At 41.8% G+C, this 24,749-nt stretch overlaps 1 protein-coding gene across 5 annotated transcripts in view; it reads left to right on the top strand.

Annotated features, from left to right (window-relative positions):
* Positions 1-24,749, top strand: part of FLI1 (Fli-1 proto-oncogene, ETS transcription factor) — a 90,874-nt gene that overhangs the window by 15,549 nt on the left and 50,576 nt on the right. The window contains exon 1 of one of the 5 annotated variants that reach the window (XM_076358412.1): positions 11,376-11,402. The exons of the other annotated variants lie outside the window; for them this stretch is intronic. Coding sequence (XP_076214527.1) covers positions 11,382-11,402 — 21 coding nt within the window. The 5' untranslated portion in view covers positions 11,376-11,381. Of the gene's footprint in view, positions 1-11,375; positions 11,403-24,749 lie in introns of those variants that run through there. 5 annotated transcript variants of the gene reach the window in all.

Below are 24,749 nucleotides of genomic sequence, written 5' to 3'. Positions count from 1 at the left end.
CCCCCATGTCCTGTTTACCTCCTCCTATAATTTAGCCCTTTTCTGTACCATGTATTTAGATCAGTGCTCCTGTAGTGCCCTCAGGATTATCCAAGATTTCTTGAAAATTTTCTTACCGGGGAGAAAAAGAGTGGGTTCCCAAGGAATATCAGACCCATGCGTTGACAGATTTGCTGCAGTTTACCACTACAAGGAAGGGGTTAGGCCACCTTGCCTAGCTTGTCTCAGGTGAAGGGCAATGGGAGAGGATGTGGCTTGAGATGCTTAAATGTTTTTAATGTGCTGAGCTCTATATATAACCTGTGCTTCAGGGTAGATTTTCTAAATTCTAGGACATAGTAAAGCAAACCTGTACTGTATCCAGAGGAAAGAAATTTAAAAGCAATCGTGTCCTTAGGTCTGCTCTCCTGTAGGTTGTATGCATTGATTTCTCCCAAAGCTGTCCGTTTGGGGTGGGGAATAATATGGCAGAAAGATGCACGTAAGTGATGAGAGAGCAAGAGTAACATGGAAAAAGGCTCTTTCGTTATCTAGAGCAAGAACACGGTGAGGGACCAGATGAAATCTGTGTACCAGCGTGGTTAAGAAGCGCTTCCCTCCATAAACTCAGAAACGTACCTGTCTGTGTAGAAGATCAGTGCTATGCAGCGCAGAATAGGTATCGGAGAGAGCTACCCGCTCCAGGTGATTGTCTTCAATTTAAACAAAACAAGTGACTGTTTTTTCAAGTCTATGCAAAACTATTCCACGGACTAATTGTTTTAATTGAGTGAAAGACATTTAACTGCACACTTGGCAGACACAGAAAGAGTCTGAGTCCAGTCTACTATAAAAATCTCTCCCTTCACCCTGTGATCCCCAATATTGGGCCTGTACTTTCCTCTTAATCTTTTTATGCTATTCAGAAAGAGTTTTGACAACAGACTCTCTGATGGCTGGTTTTGCCTGCGTGGAATAATTTAATTGCAAACTTGCCCAACTGCAGTGTAACTTTGCAGTAAAGGGGTAAATCCACTGTGGCCTTGAGCTGTCCTAAGGGCTCACAACCGCACACTCCTGGGGAAACAGAGCATTGTCAGAGAATAGATGTGGTCAGGATAATCTTGGGCTACATTTGCATCCTCTGTGGGCATTACGTGCAAATGTGAATTGAATTTGTTTTCAGAGTTTTTTAACCCAAAGCTTGGATATAAACATGTATTATGGGATTGGCTCAGGACTGAAAGTCATCTTTCCCCATCATGCACTGACTTACGTCACATGTGATATTGCTGAGCCAACGCACCGGGTCCAGAATGCGTCTTTATTTCTTCATAAATAATTATTTATCTTAAGGGGAATTAGATCACTTACTGAAGTGGTGGGAGGCAATTTTTGCTGCATTCTTCAAATAATCTGTTTAATACCTGACACGGGAGGTGGACTGGCTGGCTTGGAAAGTGACCTCTAGAGCAATGCTCTAAGGCCTTTTATGGAGAAAGAAGTGCAGCAAATCTTTATCTTTATTAGTTCATTTCCATATTCAGTTCATATTCTGTGAACAGCACTTGCAGAAGATGATTGCGAGCCAGTGCAACTCATGATGGCTTATGTTTGCACCAATTTTAAATAGTCAATAACATTTTTATTGTATGCCTCCAGATACTTCAAATCACATCTTCTTTGGGTTAACATCCAGCTTTGACTTAATTCACATTGTGTTGAGGGGGTTTGGTTTTTATTGCCCCAAATTAAATCAAAAAAGGGTACATCTAATCTCAGCAAGATGCCCATGCATGGACTTCCTCACAATAACAAATGGTGTGGTTCCAAACTGATTTAATTGTTTCAGTTCCACTTTACATGTGGACAGTAATTAAAGTAAATACACTTGCCAAAGCCTGACTGTTAATAAAAAAAGCATATTTTGTGTAACTGCTGCCTTCATTCTGTGAAAACATGTTTATCCTTATGTTCTGGGCATAAGAGATAGACCATCTGAAGGACATTCAATGAAAATTTTGCATTACTCAAGTAGATGACAACCATACTTGTCTCCTTCCACGAGAAGACAACTTGTATGTTGGTGTTGCTATAGCAAAGGGTGGGGTAGGGTTTCTATTGCAATCACTGTTTCTTGTCTTTTGTGAACTGTAGGCGTTTGCTCTCGTCCTGAAACGTGGCCATCAAGATCTCGAACTAAGAACATGTTTCCTTGTTGAACAAGTTTAAATGTCTGGTTTACCATTTTTAAATTGCCCTGGCTTTGGCCCTTTAGAGATGGCCTTTCCTGGCAAAAAGGCATTGACTCCTAGGGCAAGACTCTTAATCTCCAGATTGGGGGGGGGGGGAAATCACAAAGATGTCTGTTCACTGGAGACTTTCCATGTTGCTGTCCCTCAAAAGCAATTTTGAACAAAGCAATCTGAAATTTCCAAGGCATAAATGATGATATTCCCTGACACCCTCGTCCCTATTCAGGTGACATTTACATTGCATAATGGCTTTCTAATATATAAGAGCAAAAACCTGTTAGAAATGTTTTGTAATTGGGATATTTTTATAACGCTACTGCATTTTCCCTCAAAGATCTGTATGCAAATGCACGCCTTTTGCCTTAGTGTGAACTTACAGTCACGCCATAGTGCTGGGTGCTGTCGACTTGAGGGGTTCAGTACTAACTCCCGTTTGCTACACAAGTAAAACACTGGGAAAGTTATTTCAGAGCTGGTAAACTGAGTAGCTCTGCTGCTCTGTAAGAGAATTGTTCCTGCTATGGGAAGGAAGATTGATCTGAAGCAAACCTAAGGCACAACAAAACAGCACCAACTGCTTAGATTTTAGGCACTTGGGGTTTCACTCAGAGGCTTTAAAGAGGTGCTGAGAGCCTTGTATAGTTTCTCTCTACCACTGTGGATTTTACCTTAACAGGATGTGGTCACTTTAAGTAGTAGCATGCATGTCTTGAGGATTTCATGCTTTTATGTTAGTTATTTATTTTAATTTTGTGATACTCCTGCTGTAAGGGTGGGGCTGGGGGGAGGCCCAGCTTCTATCACTCCTTGCAGCATTTCTTCTACGGAGAGTTTTGCTGGAGTCTTGGCGTGTAAGAGTATTCATTGGAGTATTATGAGAAAGGGACAGAAATCAAGAGAAGCAAAGGGTAAGGTTGCACCTCAAAGTGAGGTCTTAGATGACATGCTGATAAGGATAGATGTGCTGGGGGAAGGGCATTTATAGCAATTTTTGCAGGAAGCGGAGTTTGTTTTCTTCAGGTCTCTCCTTCCTGGTCTTACAGAAGGCTTCCCTCTTGATTTCAGTTCACATCTTCTGAGAAGGATCAGGCCTAGAACTTATGAACCTATAACCAGAGCATCTTCCATTCTTTTTCTCCCTGTAAAACATTGGCACGTGAAGTTCTTTTACAGCACACCATAAGTTGCCTTTGAAAAATGAAAGTTTCTCATTCTGCTTGAGTTTACTTGACCACTTAAAGACAGACCTCATGTCCCATCTCAGTGCAAACGTGCACAAGCAGGAAAATTAAAGGAGCCAAGGGAGCCTTAACTTCAGATTTTCAGATATTTGTGGGTTTGCTAAACACCTAATGCTGCAGAAGCATGGTGTTAGTACGAAAGTGCACATGAATGTGTGCATGGCTTGCATAGAAAAAACGTGTCTAATACACTGAACTTAGCTCTGCAACTTGGTTTGAAGCCAGCTTTCCCCCCAAATGTAAAATTCTCTTTAGATCTTTTGTTCTGAATTGAACAACAGATCTAATTCCAGTGTCTGTGCCTCTCGTGCTCTCATGCACATGTGAACATGAGCGCAAAATGCATATGTAGCACTGGCATGTAAAAAGAGCTGCCTGCAGTGCACTTCTCAGTTATACAAGGCCCTGTCACACTTCGACGGGTGATACCTACGAACACTTTCCGAGTGAACAAGTGTTTTCTTACAAAGCTGCGAGTGCATATTTATAGCTGGTTTTGAAAATACAGACTAAAATATCACCACACAAGTGTGGTTTTCTGCCTCCTTCTGGAAATCATTCGCCTCATGGTGGACCCAAGTCTGCTAACCTGTGTGCTGCGTCATCACAGATGCCCGGGCAGTCAGGGTGCCGATGAAGTAACGTATCAGCAACCTACATTGTGCTGGTATAAACAGCAACGTATGGTACAGGACAATGTATAATCTACTCTGCTGAGTTCCAAATATCAAAGCCTTCAAAATGTTAATGCATCTACTGCTTATTTTCTTTCTTCCTCTCATTACCCAGGCCACATAATTACTGATGCGTATCTACACAGCTAGTAACACTGATCTAGAAACCTGTCTCTTGTAGTAAAGCCACAAACGTTACCTCCTTCCTCCCCCACCTCCGCTACCAAAAGCTTTTCCTTTAGCTGTAAGACAGAGACCTAAACAAAAGGAATATATGTTACTGTATGTTACTGTTGAAGACATTTAAGTATGTCCTGATAAACCTTCTGTTTCTCCAGTGACAAATAGCACCAAAGGCAAAACTTTGAAATAATGACCTGGTAGGGACCATCAGTATTTGATACCAGAGACACTTTGATGCATCTAATTCTGCTTTGCTTCCATGTTTTGAAGCCAGAGCCCTAAAAATAGGTATATAAGTGCATATTTGTCTAACTAAGCAAGCAGCTTGATTTGTAAAGGTACTGATAGCCTGTAACTCTCATTAGCTTTTGAAGGTAACTGTTCCCTCTGAAAAGCAGGCTGCTTTATAGGTGCTTAACAAAGTATTCTGATTCTTATGTAAATATGTTGATTAAAATTTGCAAAACTGTCTAAGGGACATTGAATATACAACTCTCACTGGAAATAGATGGGAGAAGTAAGGCTAAATCCTACAGGCGTCTTGCAAAATCTCAGCCTTTGCTTCTCTTCAGCATTGGTATAATGCTCTAAAGAAAATGACCCTGGCTCTTCATGTGTATCAAGCATTCTTTCTTTTCCTGATTTTTCTCTAAAATACAGACAGAAACGCAGCTCAGTAGAGGCTCCTGTAGTAAATGTCATGGATATAGCTAAGCTTACTGGTTTATTTGGATGTATCTTGTTCCTGTTCTTCCAGCATAGGCTAACTCAGAGCTCAACCGACCGCAGGGCTGTAAAGGAGTAAGAAACAATTAAAAAAAACCCCAAAACCCACCCCACCCCAGCCTGACAAAGCTGCACAGCCAGGAATTGAACGTTAGCGTACTGGCCGATGCTTGTCAATCATGCAGAGGGAGTGAAAATAACATAACGGGCAGGAGAGCCTTTAATTAGTCATTTGCCGATTTCTCACTCAGCAAAAAACCTGCCCTTCTTAACTAATGCTGGTTTTGATCTGAGGGGAGGAGATAAATCAGCAAGAATACAGTTTTTTAAGTTGGTCGATGAGTGAAAAAAAGAAACTGGAGTAAGCTATGGTGGGGTCAGTGGAAGGTGTGGTGAGTTCAGGAAACTGATTTTTGTACTATGAGAAAATTCTTATTTAAACATTTTTTATAGCAGCTTTCTTTTTAAAAGGAAGATAAAGAAAAGATTAGGAGAGGTTAAAATACCCTTTTTACAGCTAAAAGCAGAATTTGGCTCTCTGGTTTCTTCTGAATAGCTCTTCTTGTTGTTCCAAGCTTGATTGACTTATAACTGCATCTGAACCAACCTCACATCAGTTCCTTTTTATCAGCCAAAGTGAGACTTCCTGTGCTCCACAGTCTGGTTTCCTGATGTGTTTCCTTTTTCCTTTTAACAGAACAAAGGAAACTGTAACTCCTCTGCTGCTCCTGTTCCAAATCTCCTTGGGACTTCATATAATGTTAGCATGGAACATTTGCCTTTTATTTTTTTTCTGCCCAGCCTCTGAGTCAGGCTGCCTAGAGTGATAGTGCCCTCTTCATACCTAGTTGAGTTTTGCATTGCCAGCTGCAGAGGGGCAAGAACTGTGGTGGTGTTGAAATGAAGCCACTTCCAGAGCAGTGGGCAGCCACCATGCTCTAGTCTACCAAAATAAAGCAGAAAAGGAAAATCTTGGCCAAAGACTCTGCATGTTACTAGAGATGATACAGGATTTTTAATGTTCTGCTAAATCAAATAATCAGGTGTTGAGATCTCATTGATTTGCACAGGCTTGTACGTGTGAACTTATTTGGTATTTGAACTCGGGGCTGGAACTTTGTGTCCTGAAATATCTAGGCCACTGGCAGAAATGCTCCCCAAAATGGTTACACATACACAGTACAAATGGCATTGCCCTAGTACATACTGGAACTGGCAGCCCTATACATTTTAACAGTGATGATTCTCTTAAACCGCCACACTGAATGGCAGTTATTCTCTTTTTACAACTATTTTTCCCTTAGCTGTTATGGGGCTGCAGTTCTATTTCAGTCCTGCCAATCACATCAGGAATATGCTATGGATGTGAAAGATTCAATGCAAAATCCAAATTATGCCATGTGGTAAGGAGCCTGTCCCTTGGGAAAGCACCACTTTTCCCCAGCTACTGTCCCCCACCCAGCTGAGAAGTGTACTGTTTCGCTGAGGTGCTCCGTCCCTTCATAGTCTCCACACATCAGAGCTGATGCTTTTTCTTTATAAGAATCACAAGTTCTTGTCCACTTGAACGACAAGAATCACTTGTTTTCTTGTTCAGATAGAGGAACGTGATCTCGGATCAGGACTGAGTAGATGCCTATAAAGTGCTTCTGAACACAACTAAAAGCAGCTGCAGAAGTATGGAGTTATATGTTAGCACAGACATAAGTGCAAACATGGGCCTGATTCTGAGAAATATACACTGGATATCTGCAAATTCCCATTGAAATCAGTGCAATTCGTTCATGCTTAGAGTTCACCCATTTATCCAAATCAGCAGGGTTAGAAAGGAGAGGGGAAACTGCAAGCTGTGCTGCCTATTGGCCATCTGCATATGGAGGCAAAGCGAATTTGCAAGTTCAGCCTCTCCAGAATACGTATCCAAGGTTCATTTATCCAAACTGTCAAAATTTGGGAATGGCAGAATATGGAATAAGATAAAAGATTCTGGACTTGGCCTGTTTTCTAGATATGCCTTAATGTATGTAGTGTGTAAACTTGAAAGGGTGGCCAGAGATAGGTAGTGGTTAAAACAGACTGAAGCAGCAGAGAACTACTGCACCACATCAGCTTACAAGAAGGCAGAGTTTCCAGGGAGCCCTGCTCACCCAAGCCTAAAGGAGGAGCAGGAGCTATGTTACTTTAAGCAAGGAAAAGAATTGACATCGTTGCCCTCCTACAGAATTGCCTTTCTGCAGGTTTCAGTGTATTGATTTGAGGTTTTCTCATGTAATATCAAAATCCTATGCCTTTACATTGAAAAATGTCATTTTTTATCAAATAACTTTGGATTATCTATGGAAAGGTATGAGAAAATTATATCCCTTCTGTAAAATCCAGGGGAAAATCAAGGAAGTTTTGCCTTTTCTGCTGTGTTCTGTTTATGGAACAATTTCTATACAGTATAATTCAATTTCCATAAAAACTCCATTGATTTAATCCCTATTAAATTCTGAGGATTTGTCCGTGAGGGTTGTGTTGCAGATCAGCCTTTAGGACTGACTCCTGATTAGAACCAGAAGTCGTGACTCGTATGATTAATTCCTTGTATTATGGTATTTGTCCCTAGAGGCTCCCACTAAGACGAAGCATGGCACGTAGATGGAATAAAAGCCCATAACCTAAGCAGGCAAAGAAAAAAAAAAACCTAGGAGGTGAAATGCAGGAAGCAACCGGTCACTCAGGAAGTCACCGTCAGAGATGCAAGGAGTCCTGGTGGCTGTTCACACGTCCCTGGCATTAGAATTGCCCAGGGATTTGTAGCAGAGGGTGAACTTTCAACGCCCTTACATGAGTTTTACCACTGATACGCAGAAAAATCACTAGAGCCAGAAATTATTGATAAATGTACAAGCTCAAAACTCGGATAGATCGCCACTTACAAATTGATCCCAAAAGGCTGAAAGTTGCTTTGAGTAGGTATCACAGTTGCTGTAGGTGTCTTTGAGGCATACTAAGAACCTAGACTACAGTCTGTGTAACTCGTGGTCCTTCAGAGACGGTTTGCTGCAGCAAGAATAATTTTTCTGATGATGACACTCCTAACCTGAACTTGCTCGTGAAATTCATGTGACATACGTGGTAACATCCGTCCTTAATTAGATCTAATATGCACATGTATGTCTTTCCACAGCACAAATATTTATATTTTGGTGATATTTCTAAGAGCCATAAACTAATACGTCTGACTTCATTATAACCAACCAGGCTTTAAAATAAGCACACATTGAAGTGATTTGTTAGGCAAGAACTCTCAGTATCATCCTTCAAATATTACCAAAATTGTCTGTAACAGCTCCACTGTGACAAGAGAAAGAATGATCTTATGTTAAGTGAGGAACTGATGCAGAGAAAACCAGTGTGTCTTATCAGGATCTGGGGTGTTTTTAGTTGCACATATTTCTTCTGAATCCCATTTTCTACCAGACAAGTGTGCGTGCAAATTTTGTGTGTGCTACATTTTATCCGAGTGATCATGAATTCCCTTGTGACACTAAGATTGTACTTGAAATCTGAGACGTCTCTAGTAAGCTGAAGGGAAACTGCTACCATTCCGATGGCATGTGGCCCAAACTCCAGCTCCTCGCCGTCCTGCCGCAGATTGAGCGTCTGTGCAGAATCTCACAGTACATTGTTTTTGTGCTGCAATCTGCCTTCTGCGTTGCATAAAGTGGAAGAAGGAGGATGGACAGGTCCAGACTGAAAAGTATTACTTCTTACCCATGCAGAAATTCTACAGAGGAAGATCTGGAAGAGGGCTTTGCCACAGTACCTTCTAGTCCTTTTCTTCTGAAAAGCAGCTTTGTCCTCCCCTTGACAATGATACTGGGTCCTCTGGATTTTGAGTAATGCTATATAGAAGGCTGCGTAAAAAATATACCCAATATGCATCACCACATAACACTTTTTTTGGTAGGAAAAGGGTATATTCACTTTTAACTCTGAGCCCCACAAACTCATGCCCAGGACACGCGGTTTCTGCAAGTTGGTATTGAAGATGACACTGGTCTCTCTGTCCGCTTTGCTGGTTTCTGTCGGGCATCCAAAAACCTGCTTTACAGTTACAAGAATCCTTTGCCTTCACAGCACTTCCAGAGCAGTGGGCAAAGGTTTTAACAAATGGGTAGAGTTCATCCCCTTCAGAAAGAGAAAGCAATGCACTGAAGTTCAAGCTTGCAATGCTTGCAATGAACCCTCTGGATTTGCACCACTGTATCTGAGAGCAGACACTTTCTTACTCTCACAGAATATGGGGTGGTCATTAATGGATAGAATAAGCTTGCAGTTAGTTCGCTGCTCTTCATTTTTGGTATTCTCATATGTCATCTCTACTTCAGGAAGGATGTAATTATGGTTGATCGTTAGTGTTATGAATTATTTGTGCTACAGTAGTGCCTAGAGACCAAAGTGGTCTCTGTTGTGCTAAGCACCATATGTAACAAGAGATTCTTCTTCTAAATTCCTTAGGAGTGAAGAAAAGTTAAGGCACTTAATTTGAACTCCAGAGTGGAAGCAATTCTCGAGCTCCACTCGCTGCTGTCAGACATGACCATGCTTTATCATTCCTTTCCCAAACTCTTCAAGGTTTCTGTAAAGGATGGATGGATTTTCTTTCCACCACCACTGCTCCCCATTGAAAAGGACTTCTGTAACTTCTTCATTCTGATGTTTGAATACTTTCTTCTGATTTTGGACTCACATTTGCTCATGACTGATTTATACCTCTCTCATGCCAGCACTACTAGCTTAAACAGCACTTTCCCTTCCCTGATGTTATGTCCCCAGTGTATTTACAGAACACTGCCATACCTCTCTCTTTGTTTTGCCAGGATAAACAAAAATCTTCTAATCTCTTTCATAACCTTCCTTCTCCCAGTTATTCCTTAGCCCTCAGCTGCACCTGTTCCCGTTTGAATTTGTCTTTTCTCAGCATGAGTCACTGGACTGGCACATGTTGTTCCCAGTGCTTGGCATTAACACACGCTGGAAGAAGCCTCCCTGATGCAATTCTGGGATTGCAATGCTTTTTTTTTTTTTTTTTTTAAAAAAACTTCTGGTGAGTCAGAAAAATCTGTGAGCAGTTAATTCACTCCAGCCTTTGTCCTCAGCAGTGCCCAACCTGGTTCAGTTAGTTGTTCTGCCACAGGTTTCCTGTATGAGTTCAGGCATTTCACTTCATCTCTCTGTATCTCAGTTTCTCATCTGCAGAAGTAAGCAAACGCTTCCTTTCCTCTCTGCCTTGTCTGGTCGATTTGGAGTAGATGCTCTTACGAGGTGGGACTGACTGCGTTTCTATTCATGACCAGCAGCTACAATGATCTCAGTGCAGGCTCATCCCGCAACGCAGTGTACTGAACAGAAAGAAACCCAGTGGTTCTTGCCATTATGTTCTTTATAAACATTCAACAACCTTCTACCATGTTCCTGAGATATTGGTATAGCTAGCAATCTTTTGGGTCATGCACTTATTTGTAACATGGGTTTGTAGCATTGCAGCTGTGACGGGCAAGTATGTTTTCCCTTAGATCAAGGACCATTCTGAGCTGTCCAGAAGGGGTAAGAAGGGTGTGAAGTCCAATAGGTTTTCCAGATTTTTGCAGCAAGTGCCCTGGACTGCCTGGTGAAGGAGTCCAGCAGAGTACGTGCATGCGCCTGTGAAGCTGCTCCATTGATTCATGCACAGAGCACACGCACACAGCTAAAATTTCAACTAGGCCTAAATACCAGATGGTTTCTTACACAAGCCAAACTTTTATGTGTTTTAAAAAATAGCAGCCAGCACACAGTCAGGACTCCACTCTGATTGTCTATTTCTTCCACTGATTTCTTACCCTTTCTTTCATACTTTTGCAGCTCTAGGATTGGTCGTTTCAAAACTAGCAGCTGCAGACTTCCAAAAATAAAAAAGAGTTAATTAATTAACATAACCCTCAACCACAGAAACCCTATCTTGTGAGCAGCACTTTTCTCACCATGCACTGTTCTGTGCCAGCCTGAAGGAGGTTAGCTGACAAGCCATGCAAACATGTTTGGAAATGTGTGATTTGGAAGGTGTGTGTACACCAGCAGAGAGGTGAAACGTGTATGTAACAAGTCTTGTGTAGCAAAGGAGCAGAAACAGAGCAGGCTGTGAAAAATCCCCCCTGAGTCCTGACAGACCATTCTCCCAAATGCTGCCCAGGTCTTTCTTTACCCAGGTCTTGCCCAGGTCATGACACGAGTGACACCAGCTATTTTCAGGTCCCAAAGGCTCAGCTCTGCAGGGACAGTCCTCCCTTGTTGAGATGAACCTCCACGGTAGGAAGGTACATGCTCTTTTCGCAGCCTCTTCTACCACACAAGAACCACCCTCTGGTTCCCTCACATTTACATCACTGCTTAAAGACACATCTTTCCAAGCCCTCCTCTACATTGCATATGTATGCATTCACAAATACACAACTGCTCGTAGGCACTCTTGTCTACCTCTGTGAACTTAAGTCTTTAATAGCAAGTACAAGTGTGTGTATGTGATTTTTTTAACAGAGATTAGCAGGCCTGCCATAGTTTTAATTCAGGTAGCAAGTCAAAAAGCTGTAAGGAATTTAACTGTGTGGAATGGGCTGTACCTGAGTGTTAGGTGTATCGCAAATGAGCTTTGTCCATGAAGCAGTATTTGATACAGATGGTGTCAGCACATGCAGTGTTTATTGATACAAGGCTCAATGAATGTGCAATATACTAAGTAAACAAAGTGCTTTTGAGTATCATCAGCTACAGTAGATAAAAGGATCATGGTTCTTCGCTTACTCAGTATAAATTGCAGGTTAAACTGGTGGAGTCAAGCAGACAGTTGAAAAATGGATCTGTCTCAGGCAATGCTAATTTTTTTTTTATATATATATATATATATATATGTAAATATGCATCTTTTACATCTTTGCTCCTCCATTGACTCCATCAAAACTGACCTGGGATTCAAAGTAGGGTCAGGGGGGTGAGCAGGACTAAATGATTATCAATATTTATTTCTGTAGCATTGTACACATAAAATGCTTCAAAAGTCATTTTGCAGGTCAAGTCCTTGGCTCTAGTCTTTCATCTCAATCTGTTATGGAACCCAGAACTGCAGTGATATGGATTCATGCAGCTACATACCTGCTTATGTGCAGGATATTTCATCTGCAACTGACAAGGTGTTGAAGTGGGGCAGGATGGCTCCCACACCCTGGGGGAATCCTGCAAAGGAGCTCTGAAAGACAGTTTTGCTGTAACGACTATGTTAGAAGAAAAAAAAGCTGGTTTGTGCTTAAAACATGAGATTATGATCCAGACACTTGACTTCCATTCCTGGCTCTGCCAGTGGCTTTCTGTACAACCACAGGAAGCCACTGAACTTCCAGGCAGGACTGGTCATTCCCCGTTTTCCTATCTTGCCTACCCAGACCCTGAGCTCTTTGGAATAGGAGCCATCCTCCAGAGTGTATTTGCCCAGCGCTAGCACAGAGGCAACTTGAGGTTTACTCATCCTGAGTCAGGTGGTGGAGTATTTCATCAGGAGTTGTGTCTGAGACGTGTACTTGGTTATTCACTCTTCGTTATGACTAACTTAATGGCTTATGTAGATAAGAATTCTTCTAGAAGAGAAACATGTTCAGAAACCTGAAATTATCTGTAACCAAGTTCTCTTAGCATCTGAGATCATAATCAGTCATCTATTATTTAGTAAAAAGATAAAGAGGAAAGATCTCTCATCTGGTATCTACTCTGCTCAGCAGATAACAATCACACTCACATGTCCCTTCTTTTGAAAAAGCTAGACTTTTTGAAGAATGCTGTTCAGTCATTAGAGCAAAAGCCTGCAAGTGGAGTCTCCTTGGCTTTATTCCTCTTTCTTACCGAGAGACCCTGAGCAAATCACTAGAGCCTTCTGTGCCTTGATTTTCCTAATTGTAAAATAATAATGGGTAATGCTCTTCTGAGGTAAGGCTGAAAACTGACGAATCTTCACAAAGAGCTTTGTAAGCGCTGGATAAAGAATGCTGTAGGTGCCTAAAACGTCAATAGAAAATTCTCTCTGAAATAAAGTTCAAAGCAGCTGAATGCAGGAGATGGGGTTTTTGCAACTAGGAAAGGAAAGACACTATTTATAGGATCTAAAATATTCTAGTCACTTATGAAACACAGAAAAAAACAGTCTTTGCTCTGAAGCCCGTATAACCTAAAACAATTGTATTAACAGAAATCTCATGTGACACACGTTGTATTGAGCTTCTGTAGTCACAGCCTCTCAGCATGAGCAGGAAGGGTGGTAGCTGCACCCCACCACTGCGTTTCTAGAAGCCTGTGGGAGAGCAGTGGCTATCATCTGCTCAGTACTACATGCTCTCAGGGACACTTTTTTCTTTCCAGCCCTGATAATCAAAGATGCAAAGGTCACATTAGCTGTGGGTTGCTTTTCCTGAGCAGAAAGGTATACAACGTGCATGTAAAGCACAAAAAATCCTTGCTCTGATGATCTGATTAAAAGAATCTGATGAGCAGCAGTAGAGCAGAGGCGTACCAAGGGGGCTCTCAGCCGCTCGCTTTGCCCTTGCTGCTTGCTAACCAACTTGCTCTCTCAGCACTGTTATTGTTTGATTTCAGCCTGCTGAGACAGGTGCAAATCTGCTTCCAGATCACACTTGGGTACGTGGCAGGCGAGTTTTCATTAGAGGCTGCAATAACAAGAAACAGCTCTTGTCTCTCAATGCTCTATAGAACTGGGAACCTCTTCTGCATGCACCTGACAGTGGCTGCGAGCAGGGGCGCAGTGCCTGGCTTGCTAAGGACAAGTGCTTTCCAGCTAGGGGGGGGCACGCTGGGAGGTTTGCACCATTTTGTCTTGTTAGACAGTCATTTAGCAAGTGCTGTTTGTTGCAGGCTGATTCTTAAAAAACAAAGGGGACAGAAAATGCAGTTAAAATGAGTTTTGCCTTTTGAGCAAGCTCAGAGCCTTCCCCCGCTTCATGGAACTCTAGAGTGCGGTTGGGTGTGGGGGCGTTGCAGGAGTGGAAACCCTGATCGCAGATGCAAACATTTCACTTAGAGAGGCTGGTTCTTTACTCATCCTAATAAAAAAGATGCACAAGGTAAATAAAAAGATGCACAAGGTAAGCCAGACAGGCAACCTGAGACACAGAAGGCCTGGTCTCCTGATACGGTCGTTCGTCCACCTGCTTTTCTGGGCATAAGCTTTAGCCTGTTTTAGACGAGTGTTCCTTACCTTACTTGGTCAAGTACACACAGGACCTTAGTGCAGGAGCTGAGCAATGTACCATGAAGTCCAGGTTTTCTCTCTCTAGTTGTACCTTAGGGGAGTGAGGCCACGTGGAACAAATTCGAAGAAACACTAGGAAATTCAGATATATCCCTGCATACAAATAGCTGGAGCTTCAATTGTTATAAACCCATTCTAGTAAAGATAATGAAGAAAGTCTGGGGTTTGCCTCCTGTATTTTTAGATGGACAATTATATTGCAGATTAGATGAGCAATGGAGATCTGAGGTAAATTAAACGTGGGGAAAGAGGCATATGACTTGAGTAACACGAAGAAACAAGTGAGATGCCCCTGCAGAAAGCAAGAGGGAAGCTTCTGCACCCACCCAGAGGCTAAGAGGGCAGCCCTGGTATTAGGCTTAAATGCATTTCCTCTTTACCAGAAAAGACCTAAGAAATCTGAGGAGCAATTCAGCTGACGAGAGTTATCAGGCAGGTGAAAACAGCAAACAAGGTCAGTGCAGTTGTGAGCTGCCTCTGCATTAATACTCTCATGTCACCAAGCTGGGCTCATAATAAACACCCTGTATGATACGAGTGCACATGTCAGAAGGCATTTGGTTCTGGATACCACATGGCCAGAGGGGCTTTGAGAAAGAAGAATGTATGAAAGAGAAGCAAGAAACAGGACGGTGTGGGGCTAATCGACTTCTGTAGAAGGACTGAGAGAGAAATGCTGGATGACATTGCAATGCTGTTGCCAGCTCTTGTGGTATTTGGTTTTCATCTGGAAAGCCTGAAATGCATTCTAACTACATAAGAATATCAGCATTTATTTAATAAAAGTGAGTTTCTTGGGATCACGAGGAAGAGCTAGAAATTATGTCCTAAAAAGATTAAAACTCCAGTTATAAATTAATGAAGATTACGTGTGATTAAAAGGCCCTTGGTGCATGTCTACACGGGCACTCCCAGCAGCTCTGAACCAGAAAAGTGTGAAGCGTGATGCAGAGACACTTGTGCTGGGTCTATTACAATGCAGGAAAACTGCACGAACAGGGATTGTGCTGCTTACAGACCTAAGGTGGTAAGTTGGGATGGCATGACTGTGAATCATGTGGCTGTAAACCAAAGCCCTTCATTGCTTGCCGTATATATCCTCCTAATGATCATCATCATCTTTAAAAGAAGAAAAAGGTTGTTTTTTTTTAAAAAAAGATGGCTTTAGGTGTCTAATTTTAGGCTGTGAGTGATGAATGGCAAGGAGGGAGACAGGTACAATCTAGGTAGATGCCGACAGGGTCTAAATGCCAAGGATGTGCAACGATGACTTTAAGGGCTACAAGAAGATCCAAGTAGGTTTATACCTTAGAGCAGGGCTGTCCAAATCAGAAATAGTTGGGGGCTGGCTTGTGCTTTATCAGTTTACTTGATGGAAAAAGAAACCTTAATATGGTGCACTATGCAAACTGGTCCTGTGGGCAGCCCTGCCTAAATGTTAAGACACAAGCCAGTGAGGGGAGGGTATGGAAGTAATGTGACAGGTAGGCGACACAGAGGAAGTGGTGTGTGAGCTTGTCATTTTAAAATTAAACCTGGCAAAACCCCAGGAAAGGCCTTTCTGGGAGATGAAGTCAGATAAGTTGTTTTGCACCCCCCAGCCCATTCCATTTCTATTATTCCTTCTATCACACAAATGATAAAAGGAGGGGGTTGAATCATGTTTATTAATTCAGAATGACAATAGGACACCTGGACTAGCACCTGTCAGAATATGATGCAAATTAGCCCAGGAAATCTGGTCTTGATCAGTGCAACCATAATGAAGCACTAAGAGAACTGATAATGATTTGAACAGCATTCATAGGAACAAGCTTTGCTCAGATATTGGCTCAATTGCATTAATTAATGCGCTACATACAGAAATGCAGTGTTGCTCCCATTCACAGGGACTTCCTGATGCTTTTCTGTTTCTGTTTGTTTTTTAAACAGACAAAAACGGGACTTATTATATTTGCAAACAATGGCATCATGGAGATGCTCTGATTTGCTGCAGAGATAGAGGGGGATGATGGTTGAAAGCTTAAATTAAAGGAGGATTTCCTTCTGTTTTCTCAAAGGAAAGGTTAACATTTGCTAATAATTGTCACAGACTGTAAATGGCCTAAGTGTCATATGATGGATTTTTCTGATTGCTTTTAATCGAGGTTTTTAGAGATCATGGGGTGTAAACAAAGAAATGAGCTGAACGTTCATGAGCCGTTCATGAGTTGAACAAACCTCAGGAGATGTGACTAAGATAAGAAAAAACTGTTCTGACAATGAAGTAACAACAGGTTCTTTGCTTCCTGAGTTACACTATTTTTTATCATTATTATTTTAATGTTCCTTATTCGTTATCTCTCACGGAGATAAACTGGTCTGCGTAGATGGATATATGCTTGCATAGGTTTTGTGAGTGGGTGGAGGGGTTTTTACCCTACAGAGATATTAAGTTGTTATACTATCTATCTATTTCATCTCCCATATGTGTTGTTTTTTTTTCCTCTATCAAACTTCAGGCCAAATTTAGACGATGGGAATGAATTAGACAAAGTCTCTTTACAATGTTCAGATCAGCAGAAAGATGGCTAGGCTGAGGCTGGCAATATGTAGACGATCTTTCCATGAAAATTGTTACCTTTTGCTGAATGCCTCCCCAGGAGAAAGGGATAAATGGGAAGGTATTTCATTACCCTACCTGAAAATAAAGGACATGGAAATGATTCTCCAAACAAAGAGAATCCCAGGAGTGGACTAATCTGTCCTGAAGAGCGAGCCCTGGGTTCTGATAAAAGGTTTTTGGTGTCATCAATTTCTTTGTTAATAAGACCCAAAATGCACAGAAGAACTTTTGTCTCGGTCTAGCGTGGACTGCACTTTTCAGAAATTCAGGACCACTGACGTGTGTGGGTTTGGTTTTTTTCTCATGACATCTCACTGTGGATTTGTAAATCTGGTGAAACAAATACAGGTTTAGGCCAAACATGCTGGTTACCAGGGTTCCTGTTTGCACTGTGGGGGGGTGGCCCATCATGTCAGCTGCAGAGAAGTCCTAGTATACAGCAAACCTTTAAAAAGCAAAGAAAGGTAGAGGGGGGACTATGCAGGTTTAGCAGAGAGCATATTGGGTGAAGTGCATGCAAATCTCCAGCTGACACAAGCTGTATCCTCTCCCACGAAAAACTTCATAATAATCTGTGCAGAACATCACTTCAGGATAAACACAATAATGCTATAAATACCCCAGGCCATTTCCTGTTGTTCTTACTGCAGCTTGCACAGGGTTTGCGTCTGGGTGAGGGTGTGACTATAATCCACATAGTAACACATACATTAACCTTCTTCTCTGCTTCTCTCGCTGTTGTGTAATGGGCTTGAGTAAAAACGTGTTTTTCTTTCTAAACAAATGCATTATTTGTCAGTTAACCTGTGATTTGTTCCACTGAGCATAACATTCATCGTTAATGAATCGAGCAATATTCTTTTCTTTATGTAAAGAATTTAGGGTGGCAACATGGTAAACTCTTGTGCCAGTGAATCGATGAGTTGACCTGAATATAATGAGTCACGGTCATATACATTTCTCATCCCAGGTTATTTCAATTTATGCACATTCTTCATTTTGACTGTCATACTTAAAGGAAATTAATCACACCTTAAAACACGAACTGAGATGAGCAAAAATGCAAACTCTTTCCTGAATGTTTTATGCTTGATATTTATTGAATTGTACATTTTGTTTAAGTGGATTTGTTATTTTAGTGAAAACAGAAGCAAAAGTTACACTTACGTCTGCTTGTTAGTTACATAAATACAATGAGAAGAAAGCAAACAAATTGCAGAGGGAGGCCCCTGACTTCTAATGTATGAATTAAGTCTTTAGAGGACTAGACTGAAAGTTCCTGTAACTATACAATTTTTAACTCAGCAATTTCATTCAAACTGATAATTTTTTTAAATAATGTTGGCAATGTGCGTTTTACTACACAGAACAAACTAAAAGCCTGGATTATGAATACTTGCCAAATAGCTTAGACTTTCCACCTAAATCAAGCCAAAAACTTAGGGCCATATATAAAAAAGAACGTGGGCACCTCCAAAGAAGATATTGTACTGCTTAAGTCTTAAACAGTTCCCTCCTAAAGTGAAAAACAAACCCAGATTTACATTATCCAGACTTACTAAGCTTGGATCTGACTTTTAAGTGTGTGGTCAGTTTTAATCAGATAGTCAATCCCATCTTCACTCAACAAAAGCAATTATAAATTGTTCCTTCAGTTTATATGAGAAAACGGTTAAAGAAGAGAATTTTGCCAAGATAGCATGAGATGGACAAACTGAAGAGAAATTGCCCCGTTTGTGAAAGGAACCAGGACCCAATAGCTAATCCATTTGCTGCTATCCATGAGAAAAGAAAAAAATGCTCAAAAGAAGCATATTTTTTAAAAAAGATCATTGTAAAACAATTTGCCTGTGAATGTGAACAAGTGAGGCAGTGGGTGTGTGCAGTGGATATGAGAAGGAAGGAAATGGGAATAGCAGGCAAGTATGGGGGGAAAAAGGCCTGATGAATGAAACAGAGACAGAATGCTCTGTTCCTGCTCCTGCGTATTGAGATTTTACCTCTATGCAATTTTTGTATTAACTGAGTTAAGGCAGAGAGTGGGGTATTCGAAAGCTTTAAATGAGGGATAAAATGTATTTTGCTTGCCTGATTCATATTCATGCCTTTGAAGATGTCCCTCAAGAAAGCACCTTATTTACATGTCACACTATGGCTCAGCATCCAAGGCAGTGTTGTGAGAACCCAAATAATTGGGCGCTCAGCCTGATTTTACTACAGTTGTGCTGTTTAACCTTCAGTGAATGATGTCTTTATGTCTTGTTTGATTGCATGTTAAAGAAAAGTTTTTCACAGATGAGAAAAGTGGCGTGAAATCTACCCCTAAATGCAACCTTTAGTATGTGAGATAAAGCAAGGCAGTATTTTGACATGTTTAACAACACCCACCTAACATTTTTCTTGGATGATACTGAAAAAATTGTTTCCCTGGAGATTAACCCTGAGGTCCTCTGGCATTCCTAAACACGTTATGTCTACTGTGACATGAAGAAGTAGCAGGGGAGAGTAGAGCATCTGTAATTACATCAGTGTAAGATATGTAAAATGTATCTTGCCGTGATCTCCAGAGGTCCTTTCCAACCTAGATACCTGTGGCAGGGGAGCTATGGGCCACGCTCCAGGCATGCCACTCTAAGAGGGTGAGACAGACCATTTGGGCACTGAGTGCTTGGAAAGGACAACCAAAGAGGGAGCTTAAACCATTGCCATTTCATTTTTTCAGCTGCTTCCCCTACAGTTCATTGTTTTTCTAAAGTCAGATGGTCTGATCTGATCTGTAGCCCTTGGTACCCAGCTCTCCCATGAAAGCAGAAGAGGGGGTGCTCCACGGTCTCTGCTTCCCCACACCCACATTTATCTGTATCATTAGCACATTACCACATAAAAGCTTTTGCCCCACCAGCTCTTGTTGGGAGGTGACTCATATTTCCAGGTAGGCCGATCTATTCTCACACCTGCAGGTAGGGGTTTGGCAACATTAATATTTATTTTTGATCCCTCATTAGCTGTATTAACTGGTGCATGTGAGACTTCCAGTCGTGTAGCCTTTTGTGGTTTATTAACAGGTACCTCTGAAGCAAAAACTTTTCTGTCAGCTTTTATGGTGTAGCCAAATAGTGGGTGCCCATGTCTTCAGCCAGTGAATATTGCAAGCCAGCCTCTGGGTTTTCTGCCTGTGTTACCTTCTCATTCCCAACCAAAAGGTGTGAGTTTGGGGAAAGAGTTGAATGTGTACAGCTCCAAGGCACAAGAGAGGCCCTAATATCTCTCAAAATCTCTTGAAGGGCTGCTGTAATACCACCATCTCCACTTTATAGCTTTCTTCTGAGAACTGCAATTGCTATGTGAGTAAGTGTGTGGCACGCTAATACGAGCTCTTTCTTCCTGTGTTCTCTGGATTGTTCATACCTAGCTCTCATGCAGTGTTTTGCATCCATTAATTTTGAAGTGCTTTACCCCAAAGGTCACTTTCACTATTAGCCCTATTTTGTAGCAGCTCTATAAGGTGCTTTGTCACCAAGTCACCCAACAGACCCCAGGTCCCTTCAAAGCTATGTTGTGTGTGAGGAGCTGATTTTCTTTCTTACTCTTCATCCCATAAACATCATCTGAAGCAATGTTTCAAATCTCTTTGTTGTCCTCATTGAAGAGAAATTGTCTTAATCATCATCACAAACTAACAGGAACAGACAGGGCAGCTAACAAAGAGGCACTGCTGAATTACTGAGTACTGGCCAGCAAAAAACTTGCTCTTAAGAGGATGCTGATGAGGAAAGTGACTGTTAGACCTGGCATGAGGAACACATGCTTCTTCCCTTCATGTGGTATCTTTCCAAATCAGTAAGAACCTGTCCCTTATAGGGAGCACCATTGTGCCTGGACTCCCTGAGCGCTGCGGACTGGGAGGAGAATCAGACCCCCAGAGGATGCAGCTTAGGCTTGCAAGAGCTGGTCAGCCCAGTCTGTGTCAGGTATCCCAGAAGGGAGCTGCAATTTTTATTTGGTCCTTACGCGTGTCTCTTGGAGACCTCCACTTCCCTCCAGGATAGGAATCTGGTGTAGTTTTAGTCGCCATGATGTCAAAATGCCAGATCTTAAAGATACTGAGGTACCTGCACAGGCAAATGAAATCAGACAGAGTTAAGAACCACATAGATTTTCTTAAACTATTTCTAAGCATCTAATTGCTTCTTTAGGTGTCTGTATAAAGTCTTAAAAATATCATTAAAAGTCTACAGGCTATAACTGCTTAGGTATTGAAATTTTGCCAGGACAGATAGTGCATACTGTGTGCGTTTGAGACGGAGTCATTCACGCATTCACATTTAAGTGCACGGATATGCAAACAGCTACACGGATGATTCGATCATACGTCACCCCAAAGACAAAGGCAAAACTTCTACTGGCTTTGCTGGCATAGTAGCAAGCCTAGAAAGGCTTAATTTGGCCCCGTCTCCAAAAACTGTAACAGTATTCACTCTGTGTTTGTACCAGGGACATATACAAGAAGATTCACGTTAGATACGGTCTGACCTTTTTCAACTTAGTGTCTTTTCGTTAGAAAGATGCAAATTTATCAAAGCCCTACCTATTCACTGGAAAGGTTGATTTTTGACAGTTTGCTGAAAGCCCTACTTGGTGCTTTCTCAAGTTTTCCAGGTTTTGTTTTGAAACTACTCTTCATTTAGAAACATAAGCCAATTGCAATATTTTAAGAAAACTGAAAAGGTTAAAACTGCAACAAAACATTCAGAATATCTGAAACAGAATATTTCAGTTTACTTAAGGTGGACTTCTCTGGATAATAATTTTGACTTCCTGTCCAACATCAGGATTGGAAAATTTCTTACAGCCTTCATAATTTTCTCAGGATATGAAAACGGTATCTCACCACATTCTAGGTTTGTCCATCTCTTACCCTGTGGCCTTGACACCCACTTTTGCCCCTCATTTTACAGAGAACTTTCACTTGAGTTGAACAAACAGTTTTGCTGCCTGGATGGTAAATGAGCCCATATCTCCCAAATATCACTCTAGTATTGAAACCACAGGACCATCTTTTCTGTGCTTCCTGTACACTTCCTGCTCACTTGAAAGTTGAGGAAATGAGGTATGTTGAGGTGTGAACATTATTAGTGTATTTGTTTGTATTGTGAAAGCACTAAGACGGCAGAGATACAGACCATGACTAAATATGGACCAGCGTGCCAATGTGCTCAGAAAAGCGGAAAAAAAAAAAAAACCAACAGCCCATTCCCCCAAGGCATTTACAAGCAAAATATTAAACAAGCAGTAATATATTCCTTGCACTGCCCTGTCTGTCTGGATATATGTGCAGGTATTGCCTGAAACTCTTAGTCAGGGCAAAACATAATGTTGGTATTGGTTTGGGACTATGCCAAAATGTGCCTCAAATTGTTTTCTTTTTTTAAGCCCTCAATTTCACTAACAAATCAGAAATGGGTCTTTGAAGGGTGGTTGGCTGTTGTTTTTTTTTTTTTTTCTGCAACACTGCCATTTTCTTCAGAAAGAACTGAGCAAAGACAAGAGCAGAACCGTACCTGGCTTTGAGCCAGCTAAAGACAGTGCTAAAACGCGTACCCACTGACTAGTGCAGCTGAGGCCACAGACATGACACCCAAATTCCTTGGGCCAGGGATAACTCCTTCTTTTAAGTGGCTTGAAAAATTCCAGCCAAGCTGATAGCTTTTTTTTTTCCCAATCCTCCTAAGAGTTTTAATAGCAAGCTAGCGTAGGTTCTCACTTTTGCACAGAAACCATAGTTGCCTCTCTGTAGGGTGGCTGTCTGGTTAGCACAGTCAGAATTAGGAGGGGGGCTATTTTATTAGCCGGTAAAGCTGATTGATTTATTAGAGCAGAAATCTCTTGCTAGCTCCAACACAGGTTATTCTCCAAATGCAAACTCTATTTCATTTCACACACACAAAATAACCAAAGTGCCTGTGTTATGAATAGGCCCCTTTGTTACCCTGCGAATCGACAAGACAGACTGTTTAGTTCATGTCTGTACATTAGCAAAGGAGGACGGGGTCTGTGAGACAGATGTGGCCTTTAATTGCATGGAAATATTAGAAGATCGTTAAGCCATTTTTGACAGGGTTTTCCTCTGACTGAGGGAGTAGAGCGTTGTTTCAGGGAAGGCGCAAGGAGCAGCCCTGTCTTGCCGGCCCCACAAATAGGACCTTGTCCTACTCCCTCACCCCAATGCTAAACAAAACCAGAGGAGATTTAGTCAGAAGCCCCACTTTCCTGCCAGAGCTGCAGAACTACATCTCAGAAAGAACTCTCTTTAAATTGCATCTGATAAAAGGCTTTTCAACACAGCTCAGGGGACTTGCCCTGTTAGAGATAAGACCAGCCGTATCAGCTCTGCTAAGAACATGGAGATGTGCCGAGAGGCCTGCTTCTTATTTATGTTAGCATGATTTGAGTGTAAGAAACTCTTCAACAAAAGGAAAACATACTGCAGTCATCTCAGAAAACATCACAAAGTGTTGCATGTAAAGGCAGTCCTCTCTTCTATAGGAAAGCGAGCTTTTTTAGGGGGCCTAGGTTTTGATCTTAGTTTAGCTACACTCTACCAAATGACTTTGAGCAGAGTGTTTGGTTGCTTTGCATTGGTTCCCATGCTGTAAAATTAATGTAACAACCTCACGTCTGTCTGCATGCACCCCTGAGATACTGGCTTTGTCTATTAGATACATTGCTATGAAAGTAGGAGCCTGACAGCTCCATACTTCACAGTTATCAAGCCAGAGCTAATGATTTTCATTAAAACAAAACCAAACCAAACCATGAAATTAATTGCTACAGGTGGGGATTTGCAGATGAGCTGAGGGATAGTGTGGATCATGTGGAGGTCTGAGCGAAGGTCCTAGAGATGACAGAAAACTGACAGAATCAGCCCCAAACTGGCCCTTGGGTATATGTGTTTTTAGCAACACCTGTTGGCAGAGGACAACACTGGGATGCAGAGCTAAGCGACCTACCTAAAGCCATAGCACTGAATCGGTCTCAGTGCTGGGATTTGACTGCTGGCAGCCTTGGCTCCCAGCCCCCTCCCTCCCAAACACACTGTGAGCCTGTCCTCCGCTTCTTGCCTGCTTTCCCTGCAGCAAAACATTCAAAACTCCCTGCCATGAACTCATTGACGGCCTCTGTCTCCCTGGTGTGCTTCACCAGGGCTGAGGGGAGCCAGGAAGAAGAAGCCATTAGATCTCACAGGTGTGGAAAACTATCCTTGGGTGCAGACTTCTTGAGGTGGCAGTAGCAAGAGACCTCATTTATCTAAGCAAGGCTCAGAGCCCTTCTCAGTACCACGCTGATAAAACCAACAGACTTTCTGTTAATGGTTACTGATAAGAGATTTGGGTAAGTTTTTTGCTCAGCCTCAGAGGAGAATAAGTTTTGCTTTTGTCTAGCAGTTCTAGCCCTAGGATAACACTTGTCACTTCTGTGACCTCCTTCTTCCAAGGGCATTGGAGCACTCTACAAAATCTGAGCTCTTTCGGGGGCAGGCATCATACAGGTAGGGAAACTGAGGCATGGGGACATTAACACAACTGTAAAAGAGCCATTTTTTAAATTTTTACTCTCACATCTTCTGCTGTTGAGTTAGCCAGGAGGCAGCATTCACTAGCTGATCCTAGTAGATGGGACACCAGAGATGGAGTTAGATGTATATATTTAGTCTGTATGTTTGTCTTCAGCAATAGCTTCGCTATAGCA

Source organism: Aptenodytes patagonicus, chromosome 23 (genome assembly GCF_965638725.1).
Source record: "Aptenodytes patagonicus chromosome 23, bAptPat1.pri.cur, whole genome shotgun sequence".
NCBI lineage: Eukaryota > Metazoa > Chordata > Aves > Sphenisciformes > Spheniscidae > Aptenodytes > Aptenodytes patagonicus.
Note: the sequence above shows the minus strand (reverse complement) of the source record. Positions and strands in the feature narration are given on the sequence as shown.